The sequence below is a fragment of the Vulpes lagopus genome, chromosome 2 (assembly GCF_018345385.1).
Source record: "Vulpes lagopus strain Blue_001 chromosome 2, ASM1834538v1, whole genome shotgun sequence".
NCBI classification, from domain to species: Eukaryota; Metazoa; Chordata; class Mammalia; order Carnivora; family Canidae; genus Vulpes; species Vulpes lagopus.
The window spans coordinates 19,047,792-19,059,394 of NC_054825.1; the positions used below are offsets into that span (position 1 = coordinate 19,047,792).

An 11,603-nucleotide genomic window follows, 5' to 3' on the forward strand; every position below is an offset into this window, starting at 1 on the left:
CACTGAATCCTAACAATAAACCTACTGAGAGGGCATTTGTACCCCAGTTTTACATATGAGAAAACTGAAGGTCAGAGCAAATAATCTACTTCCCCAAAGTAACAGAGCTGGTCAAAGTAAAAGTTGAAGTTAATAGGCTAGTCTGATTTGGACTATTTGCTACAGGAGGAATTTATAGCAAAGATCTGTCTTAGGCTCATTCAAGTATTAAAGAACTACAAGTCCTTTATATTAAGGCAGTTCTGGTCAGAGGCATCAAGAACAGGGTTAAAGAACTAGAACTTGTTATATACAGAAAGCAAAATATGTAAAATTTAGAGTCGTGCTGTCTCACAGAAATATAATGCAGGCCAAATATGTAATTTTAAATTTCCCAGTATCCATATTAAAAAGAAACAGGCAAAATTAATTTTTAATATATTTGATTTAATCAACTAGATCTATTACAGACTGAACACAGAGTTAATATAAAAAGTTAATGAGGTATTTCATTCATACTAAGTCTCAAGATCTAGAATGTGTTTGTACCTATAGTACATCTCAATTCAGACAAGTGACATTTCAAGTGCACAAGAGCCACATGTGGCTAGTAGCTATTGTACTGGGCAGTGCAAAAAATCAGTAATTATGTATATGTGAAATACATTCTTCAAATATATTCTTACCATCCCCACTTCAGTGAAGCAGGGACATGATACCCATTTATAACCCTAAAAAACAAGAACTCATATAGCTATCGTTTATAACAGCACCAAAATAATCATTAATTATTGCAGTAATTTTTTTCAACTATAATTTCCTACCACACATTTTTTTAAAAACTATGTTTAAAGATTTTATTAATTTATTCATGAGAGACACACAGAGAGAGGCAGAGACAACAGGCAGAGGGAAAAGCAGGCTTCCTGTGGGAAGCCCGATGTGGGAATTGATCCCAGGACCCCAGGATCACGACCTGAGCCAAAGGCAGATGCTCAACCGCTGAGCCACCCAGGTGCCCTCCTACCACACTTTAAATCAGGTTTGTAAATACAAAATGGCAAAGACGTTTCAAAGTGTCGGTTCAGATCAAAGAAAACTATATAATTTGTACACACTGAATTAGAGTCACTGAAAAAAATAAAACTACTACAATATTAAAAAATGAAATATGGTAAGTATATTTAAATCACAAGAAGATCTTTTCAATACTAATAAAATTATACAGCAAAGAATTATCTAAAATATATCAACAGGAAAAGCTCTTACTATTCAGAATATTACAAAATCCTAATAACTAACTCTACAAAGATTATTCTGAAAGTTATAAACACATTTTAAGTTGCCTGAAGTTACTCAACATTTAAACATCTATTCCACAGGGCAGCCCGGGTGGCTCAGCGATTTAGCGCCACCTTCAGTCCAGGGTGCGATCCTGGGATCCCAGGATCAAGTCCCATGTCGGGCTTCCTGCGCGGAGCCTGTTTCTCCCTCTGCCTGTGTCTCTGCCTCTCTCTCTCCCTCTGTCTCTCATGAATAAATAATAAAAATAAAATCTGATAGATAGATAGATAGATAGATAGATAGATAGATAGATAGATAGATATTAACATCTATTCCACAAAAACAATTTCATGATAATGTGCTATTGAAGTATCATGGAAAATCAAGAAAAATACCATCGGTAATATAATATATAAATTATTAGGAAAGAGATCGAAGATACCAGTAATAATTTATATTGTAGAAATCATTAGCTCATTTGAAAATATTAATGAACAGGTTCACTATTCTTCTCCACTATATACCATACATAGTTTATTATAAATAGTGGAGAATAAGAATGTATGGAATGTGAAAGGATGGGCAGAAAAATTAAGAACACATGAAGAATTTCTATAAAAATAGGAATCACAAACTTAATCTCAAAAATATAACTTGCATTCTTGTAGCATGATTAAGATGCCTTTTTCAAATAAAGATGGTTTTAATACTGTATTTTCTCAAAATTTTGTAGGGCCTCACATATGCTCACAATATAGTCAAGGTTCAAAATATTCTTACATACCTGCAGGGTTTACATTCAGTATCTGCTCATTTTCTACATCCATCGTTCTTTAATGTTACTTGCACTGATTAAATTCCTATTGGAAGTCTTCCCTTGGGATTTCCTTAAAAAGAAAAAAGTTTCAATGTTGTCCAAACTGACATAATTAATGTAAATTGAATTTTACTTAGTCACACTGTAAAAGAAATCAGAACATAATTTCATTTTTCAAAAAAGAGCTCTTTGAAAAATAGTTTACCACAATTAACATTTGGTTTCAATCTTCCTGACAAGTATACGTGTCCAAAAAATCCGCCCATATTTCTGAATGTGCCAAAGCATCTCTTTAACTTGGAAGTAAAAGATGTATTTACTATACGGGTTTATTTCAAATTAAAGCAGTATATACATACTCCCAAGTTCTTTAGGGCTACCAGGCCTCATAATTAATCTGATGTAATATTGGATAGCTCACTACAGATGAACTATAAGAACAATTACAAAATGCAAGCAACAGTTTTTGTTTTGTTTTTTTGGGTTTTTTTTTTTTTTTTTGCAAGCAACAGTTTTAATCAAGCATTTCACATGACTGTTAAATTTTTCACACTACAACATATCTGAAGGCGGATAGGTCTGTCATTTCATCACTTAGGTGTCCATAATTACAGTTACAAGACTAAAGTCTGGGAGAAATTTTTAAATGGTGTTTTCATAAGAGTATTATTTTCATAATCTGCAAAACCATTCTTTTTTAAATCTTTAAATTTTTTTAAACATTTTATTTTTAAGTAACTTCTACATCCAATATGGGTCTCAAATTTACAACCCTGACCTAGCCAAGCACCTCCTGAGTCTCTTTAAAAAACAAAAACAAAAAAGCCTTGCCTTTAAAAAAGAAATAAATAGAATGGCATTAGCTTTTCAGTATTTTAGACCTCAGTTTCAAAATGGCTTAAAAATTACTGATGCTGAAGGTTTTGATGAAATCAGTTCTTTTATTTAACTTAGTGATATAAATCTAATATTATTTAAAAGACCATCAAAATGTTTTCATGAAAACTAATACCAGAAGGTATAACCAAATATGATTTTAGAATCTCTCTGTAACTATTTTTTATTTTTTTATTTTTTTTTTCTGTAACTATTTTTTAAAGTTGCTTATAGTACTTAAGCATCAATCCGTTCAAGTCATATAGGTTAGATATAAACCCTCCTATTCATTTATAATTACATTTCACTAGCTGTGTGCTGTCAAAATATTAAATGCACAAATTAATGAAATGACCAACAAAATAATTACAAGAAAGCATATATTTCCAATATAACATAACCTAGTGTTATAGATGTCATTTTAGAATAATAACATATGATGCCTCCTGGGGACTCAACTGACTTTTTTTTTAAGCAAACTCTACCTCCACCGTGGAGCTCGAACTCACGACTGAAGAGATCAAGAGTCACATGCTCCACTGACTAAGCCAGCCAGGCACCCCTCAACTGACTTTTAAATTTCTTAATATATACTATTTTAACATTTTAAAAGTTTATAGTCCTTTAATCCAGAAAAGAGTATTATTTTGTAAAACAAAAAAAAAAACACACCTTAATGCTAAAATGATAAACTTCCTACTGTGGCATAATCCTTAGGCTACCAGCATACTATCATACCACTTCAGAAGTTAAGAAAATGGTGAGATCGCTTTAATTCTACTCAGAATAAACAGACTTATGTCATTCTATATAACAACTTTCAGTATCATAAATTTCCAACTCTGGATTTAGGGGCAAAAAATGAACCTTAAAAGATATGTATATAGAGATATATATATAAACAAAAATGGCTTGCAAACCTAAGCATTTAGTCCTTTCCATGTTTGAAAATGCCATGTTTCATTTCAGTATGAGTTGCATGTTATACAGGAAAGTAAAAATGTCCTATGATGTGTATATGAGCTTTTTAAACTAAAGTTACATTAAAAAGTCTTTTTCATATTTGATGCAAGTATAATTTTTGAGAGAATACTTTCTACAGAACCTGGCTAATAAAGGAAATGAAATCATTATAACTGATGTTTATAAAGCCTCTTATAATTCAGAGAATTTTACATGCATTATTTCATGTACCTCTCAGAGCAACCTTAAGGTATTTACTTCACCTTGCACACAACTAAACAAATTCAGAGAAGGCAGGTGACCTGTCCAAAGAGAGACAGCTGCTCAATCCAAGAACCAGAATCCAGACCTTCTCAATCCATTACTGTTTACACAAGTTCAATACAAGATTGTAATATCCCACAAGAAGATTCTTTTTCAGACAGAAGCTTATTAAAACAGAGACTCTTACTATTACATCAAATCTTTCAATACTACTTTCTAAACACTAAAAATATTTTTTAAACAACTACACAAAAGCCATTCAACCAGGTAAGAAAATTATTAGATATAACTATCACCTACAACTTAGCACATGTTTTTATTAAGTAATCCTAACAATAAATAAATAAATAAATAGCCCTGTCTGTGTCCTTAGGCAATGATAACACAATCAAGAACTCAGTCACATTTGATAGCAACACAGACATTTTAAGAATTTAGAGAAAAATAAAGACATATTGCATGTTTCTCCTCTCTTCAAAGTAGTGGAGCTTTTCTCCAGTTTACTCAACAATCCATAAGATTTTTGGCCCCAAACTTAGCAAAAGCAAAAAGCAAAACCTCTAAACACCATATCCTTAAAACTAAACAATAAAATTTTCAACAAGAAAAGTATGCTTAGAAGTTGGACAAAATTAAGGCTAACATTAAACAGTTTTCATGTCTTCAATGTGTTTTACAGAAACACACTATCAGCATTCAAATGCCATCACATTTCCTAAAAGACAGAGCCTCACCTTCCCACCCTCCCACCCCCAAAATCTATTTCCTGAAATATACTTCATAAACCACTCTGACAGTTCTGGAGTCAAGTTTAGGCCATATGTAAACCAGGAAATTATTTGTATTCATTCCAGGGCTATAATCACAGCTAATTAGCAACTTAAAATAAAATCAGCTAAAAGCATTTAACCATAATGATGCAAAAAGCAAGCAGCGCAGAAAATACCAAAGTGTCATTTATTTTTGCACTCCCAGCAACTATTTTTCCTTTCTCATTACTACAACAAGAAAAAGAAAGAAAGAAAAAAAAAAAAAACACCAATCAAAATATAATTCAAAGATCCCAGCTGAGACGGTAAGGAATTGAAGAAACCTATAATGAAGGAAGGTTAAGGGCATAAACACGAACCATCAAATTTGGAACACATATGCAGTGCTCCCCTTTTAGAAAAGTATACGGTGGTTTCTTAAAAAAAAAAAACCTCACGTTAGTAAGAAGGCCAAAATTCTAAAACCCATCAGTAAAAATAAGCTGCGACTCTTTCTTCCACACGAAGCTGCGTTTTTTGGGTGGTTTTCATCACTGCAGAGCCTGCTGCACAGGTGCTGGTGACACAGCCAGCTCCCCCAAGGGCAGGGGAGCGGGAGCCACGGGCCCGTCCGCCGACAGGTTCTGAAGCCCCCCGGGGGGGGGAGGGGGGGAGGGGGTCACGACCCCTCCTCGCGGGCCCTGCAGCACCAAATTGACGAAGGCAGCAGCCACGGCCTGCGTTTCACAGAAAGAGGGCTCCCTTCCCGTCTTTGTTGTCTCCGGGCGGTTTTGACTTCAACTAAAGCAGCGACCCTCCGCCCGAAGTCCGCACGTGTCCGCCCCCCCGCCCCCCGCCCCCCCGCAGCGGGTCCCCGCGGCCCCGGGTCCAGGCCCGCCCCGAAGCGCCGGGGCCTGGGCTCCGGAGCGCGGGCCAGGCGCTGGGGCCGCCGGGCCGGGGGCCGGGGGCCGCGTCCGGGCAGGGAGGGCCCCGGGGAGGGCGCGAACCCTCCCCGCAGGACCCCGGGCAGGCCACAAACACGCCTCCCAACGTCGCCTCAGAATGAAAATGAAAACTCGGCGTCCGCCGGGGCGAGGAGCGGCCCGAGGCTGGCTGGCGCCCCGCGCACCCGGCCGGGCGGGGAGCGGGTCTGGGAGCGGGTCCGGGAGCGGGTCCCGGAGGGGGCGGGCCCGCGCCGCGGCGCTCGGGGCCCCGGCCCGGGAGGGAGGAGGGAGCGGGGGGCCGGGGCCGGGGCCGGGGCCCGCCCTCCGCTGCCCGGGGCGACGGGGCGCCTGCGGCCCTGCTAGCCGGGCTCGGGGGAGGCGGCCGGACCCCGGCCCACCCGGCCGCGCCTCACCCCCGCCCCCGCCCCCGCCCCCGCCCAACGTGCGGCTGCTTCCGAGGAGGGACGAGGCTGGGGAGAGGGCGCAGTCGTTCCGGCGTGCGGGCCGCCCCGCTGGTACTGACCCCTCGGGCCGCCGCCGCCGCTCGCCCGGGTCCGCGTCCGCCGGCCCAGACCCCGCTGCTCAGCCTCCGCCGCCGCCTCAGAGCGCCTCTGCCCCCTCTCGCTCTGTTTGTTTTTGTTTTGTTCTACCCAGTAACACGGGGGCGAGAGAGCGGCGCCCATTGGCCGAAGCGAGGAGGCCCGCTGGCCAATCGTGGCGGTGGAGCGGCCGCTGGGGAGGAACAGGGAGGGAAGTGAAACGTGGAAAGCCGGGCAGGGGAGCCGGGAGGCGCATGCGCGTCGGGCTCCGGGTCGGCGGGGGGGGCGGGGGGGGTGGGAGGCGCTGCGGGATGGAGGCGTAGGCGAGAGGGCAGTGCCCCGGGGCGAGGCCCGCTCACCCATTCCCTTCGCAGGGCGGTCCGCAATCCTGCCTAAACGTTGGGCTTGCAGAGCGTCCCCGCTTCCATTTCCAGAGGCTCCTCAAGCCCTGAATCTCTGCAGCTGCTTCTCCTGTCCGCCCCGTTCACCCCTTGGCTCCTACTGTGTACACCCAGCCTTATCCCGGGAGGATGCTCTGGTTCCTTGGAGATAGAAATCACGCCCATTTCACAGATGAGGAAACAAACAGACTCAAAAACTCTTTGAAGTCCCTGTGGTAATCATGACTAGTTCGGCCCCTGGGATTCAAACTCCCACATTCCCAAACCTAGACTGGGGTTCTCAGGCACGGCTATGACTTCTTCACTGAAATTTGTACCCCGCCTGGCTGTTGGCGTCCTTCACCTGGGCTCTTTGGCTCACCTCGTGCTCTCCTTCTTCCTTCTTCCCTATCCCCTGAGGAAATGACCAGAACCTTCTGCTGTCTGTGCTCTCAGGAAAGAACTCAGCCATTATCTCTGGCCAGATTTTCTGATTGTCTGATGTGTTAACACCCCCAAACTGCCCCCTGCCCTGACTTACCCCTTTCTGCCCGGTCACCCTGCCTGGGAGTCGTCTCTAATGGTATTATTATTTCTCTGAACAATCGCAGCAGAAAACCCTTCACTAGCTTCCTGCCTGCCTGCCTGCAGTGTCTGTACTTTAGCCAGGCATTCAAGACCTTACAGTGTGACTTCAAGACTTTCTGGCCATGTCTCCACACCCTCCCAATCCACACACACCCCCTTGGCTGCAATCCACGTGGACCTCTCACTGTTCCATATGCTTCCCCACCTCCTGAGGGTTATCATATCACTTTGAATATGCCTCTTTTATCCCCCATCTCTGCCTGGTACAATCTTATCCATGCTTCATGGCTCTCCTGCACAGGCCTTCTTGGGCCTGGTGACTTGATGTGAATTTCCTGTCTCCTGATTCCTCCCTCTAGTGATTTGTACCTCTGGAGACACTGAAACATTCTGCCTCACGTTATGTTATCTGAGTTCCTGTCCTAACTCCTCTCTTCATTAAACTGTCAACTTGGTAGGGTGCCTGGGTGGTTCAGTTGGTTAAGCATCTACCTTCAGCTCAGGTCATGAGCCCAGGGTCCTGGGATCGGGCCCTGGGTTGGGCTCCCTGCTCAGTAGGGAGCCTGCTTCTTCCTCTCCCTCTGCCGCTCCCCCTGCTTGTGTGCTCTTTCTCTCTCAAGTGAATAAATAAAATCTTTTTAAAAAATTTTTATAAAAAATAAATTGTCACCTTGCTGAAGGCAAGACTTGTGTCTTACTCATCTGTTATCTTTGTATAGGTCTTAAGAAGATGCCTTGTACATTTTCCGTACCAGTGCGGTAAAAAATACCTCAATCAGAGTTCACAAAGGTTCTCAGCATTTCGTTTTCTCATCCCCATCTTCTGGTCAAGGGCCTCTTGGCATGTCCAGCATCTGAATTAGCCTTATGAGTCACTTTTACTTTTTAAAAATAAAGCTTCCTGGTCACTCAGTTTTGTTTTGTTTTTGTTTTCCCCATAACCTGCAGCTGTCTTCTTTCTTTTCTCTGTCAGGGCTTATCCATCCTCCACTGAACAGTAACTGCTGGCTCCTTTTTTTCACCCATCCCCTTCTTTCTCCACATTTTTCCGTTTCTCACTCCTTTTCAGTTCTTGACTCCTTCTTCCTCCCTGGCACCATCCTCCTCTGACTTTTGCTGGGTTCTTTCATTTATCCATTCATTAATACATTTACGAAGCACCTATGGCATACCCAGGCTGCAATAGGCAAGCACCCCAAGATCTATGAGATAACAAAAGAATGGGATATGATTACCCATTTTTAAAAGCAGCTAGAACAACCAAAAGCTTTTAGCAAATTACCCCGAAAGAACCCATTATGGAGTAAAATGTTCATATCCTTTTTACCCACCCATCATCTCTACACATGATGTTTGGTATCCTAGAACCCACCTTAGAGAATGCCCCTCTAGCTGGGTGTTATTGACCAGTTTGGACCAGGCAAAAAAGAAATGGGATTCTAGTCCTAGCTCCCCACTAACTACCTATAGTTAGTTAGAATCCCTCTCAGGGCCTCTGATTTTTCACCAGTTAAATTCAGAAATTGTGTTCAATTAGTAGTTTCCAAGGTATTTTCCAAAGAATATGAATTTTGTGAAGCTTTAATGGATATCACAAGAAATATGTGGGAAGGGCTGTTCCATAATCAAATCAACCTGGAAATAAATTATTTTAACAAAAAGTTAAAGCTGGTTTTGGGGGAGAGGAGGGCAACTCTTCTCAGTATTTTTAATAAGCTAATGAGCTTCCAGAATCTTGAGAGGCTAGAGTCAGAAGCTAAGTAACACTCCCCAACCTATTCAAACACAGAACTTTTTTTCCCCAAGATACCCCAGAATCAGTGTCATCTAGAGACCAGTTTGGGAAATAGAGATGACAGCCATTATCATCAACATCCCTTCCAGATGTATTAAACACTGGCCATCTGTGCCTTTGCTAAGCATTAAAAAAGAAGAAACTGAAAAATGGAAAAGTATGCAAATGCCAGGAATTTTTGCCCATCAGATCAATCCACAAATATTTTTTATGTGCCTATTCTGTGAAAAGCACAGAGCTGACCCAGCTGGGTTCTTGGCAAAAGCCATTATATTCTACCTTAGGGTCAGTAGTGTCTGGCATAGACTGCCCTGGGCCACAATGTACACTTTCATTTCTCACAACTGGATTTTCTTTCCTAAAGGCCTGTCATAAGGGCTTAAGTTAATTCAGCTGTTGAATGAGAGAAAAGAAGGAAGCCTTCATCCTAACTCATTCTATCCAGAATGATGGAAGTTCAACTTTTATTTCAAGAATGACCCATTCCAATTTAGGAGAGGATGGGCCACCACTGTTGCCTGGGGAGAGATGTGTGTTCAGAGGTGGCACTAGAAACCTTGCTGTGTGATCAGACATACATGATCTCTCCTTTTCCCCATACCCCTCAGGTTTAAGCACTATTGATTCCTCAAGGGACATGAAGAATGTTTAATTTATTTGGGTGTATGGGGGTGGGGGTAGAGAGTAGTTTCTAGTTTTTGCCTCTTAAGACAGGTTACTGACTGTGTCTCTAGCTAGCTGTATTGCCTTGGTTGTTTCACTTCCTCTCTAGGTGGATTGAATGCTTCAGTCTTGCACCATCAAAGAAGGAGTTGGCCCCTGCGGGGAGTCTTTAAAGAGTCATTTCAGTTCTGACACCATGATGCTGGGCCAGGCACTGGGATGGCATCACTGGAGTCCTGGTAGTGGGGGACAAGAAATGAGAGGCTTTGCCAATGGTGACAGGGAAGAACTAATCACCAGGCATTGGGTAGAGGAACTGTCACTCTCAGCCCAGGGGCCTTCTCTGAATACAAAGCTCAGATAACATCCCCTCCTGCCACCCCAGAAGCAACCTGGAAGGCTGAGGTAGTGTTGGAAGTACTGATGAGTTAATGTCAGTAAATGGCTTGGAAAAGCACAGATACTAGGCACAAAATAAGCACTTCAAATTACCATATATTACCATTATTGCCCTTGGAGCTTCCACAGCCTTTTCATTCTTTGGGCAGAGCCCCATATGAGAACCCCAGTTTGTTAGTAAGCACTGTTCACACCCTGGCATAAGGTCAAGAAGAGGCCTTCTCTCTCTGGGGACTGAGGGAACCCTTAGTCCACTTCCTTAAGAAGAACTTTCAGATACTACTGTCATTTGCAACAACATCTACCTGAGCTGACAACTGCCTCCTAGTTTGTCAAACCAAGGACTGAATTTTAGGAATTCCTATAAGGCAAGGAATTGCTCTTTAGCAGAAATGGCAGAAGATATGGAACCTGCTCTGAAGAAAAAGAGAGTTGCGTAAGGAATTCTAATTCCTCTAATTCATAATAATGTGTAATTCCTCTAATTCATAATAATGATAACTGACATTTGTGTTGTGTTTTATGGCTCACTGAGCACTTTCACATATACTTTTACCCCCTCCCTATGAAGTGGACAAGCAGATATTATGTTCCTGGGTTTAAAGATGAGGAAAATGGGCTTGAACAGGTCACTGGTAATCATAGGACTTTTATGATAAAGGAAACATGGGGATCCCTAGTCCAAACCCTTCCTTTAAACAGAGACCCCAAGAACTTAAGTGGGTTGCTCAAAACCACACAGCTAGTTAGTTGCTGAGCTAGATTGCAACGAGGTCTCAGTGTCCCTTACACAGGCTAGGCAACATTGACCTTCTAGTACCCAGGCCTCTACTGGATTCTTTCTGCCACTCAACTCTGAGTCGCTTGAATAAAAGTTAAATATCTTAGCCATTTCTGGCCCCTCAAAGCCCCCTGTTATCAGAGGAGTCCATTTAAGGTCCTAAAAGTGAGGAAGGAAGGGGAGTAGTGATAGGGGAAGTTTAGTATGATATTTAGGAGCTGTTGATGGGGACATTTTTCAAGAATCTCTTTCCTAGACTAAAAAGCATAGAGTAATGTGAAGCATAGCACAAAGTCAATGCGATATTTTTAAATAGTATGTACCAAGAAAAGCTAATAAGGTTTTACTTCCCTAATTCAAGTTTCGAGAGCTTGGTGCATTTGCCTTTGTGTTTTCACCCCCACCAAATCACTCTTGCCACCGTAGAATGTAGAAATAAGCTAAATTCAGGCTCAGGAGCTCCAACAGATCATCTTTTCCCAAAAAGCCCATATATTTGACACATCTCCAAACCTGGTCTGAGTTCTAAGCCTGTAAAACCTCCAGCTCCTCAGAATTTTGCAATCACAAGACCATTCAGCC

At 42.2% G+C, this 11,603-nt stretch overlaps 1 protein-coding gene across 2 annotated transcripts in view; it reads right to left on the reverse strand.

Moving 5' to 3' along the window:
* Window positions 1–6,546, reverse strand: part of PDCD4 (programmed cell death 4) — a 28,949-nt gene extending 22,403 nt beyond the window's left edge. Inside the window, exons 1-2 of one of the 2 annotated variants that reach the window (XM_041745259.1) lie at window positions 6,400–6,546; window positions 2,048–2,150 (exon numbers count right to left, since the gene is read on the reverse strand). In XM_041745259.1, the coding sequence (XP_041601193.1) occupies window positions 2,048–2,090 (43 nt within the window). In that variant the 5' untranslated portion in view covers window positions 2,091–2,150; window positions 6,400–6,546. Of the gene's footprint in view, window positions 1–2,047; window positions 2,151–5,390; window positions 5,519–6,399 lie in introns of those variants that run through there. The other variant, XM_041745260.1, reaches the window with a different exon arrangement.
* Window positions 6,547–11,603: the final 5,057 nt, after the last annotated feature.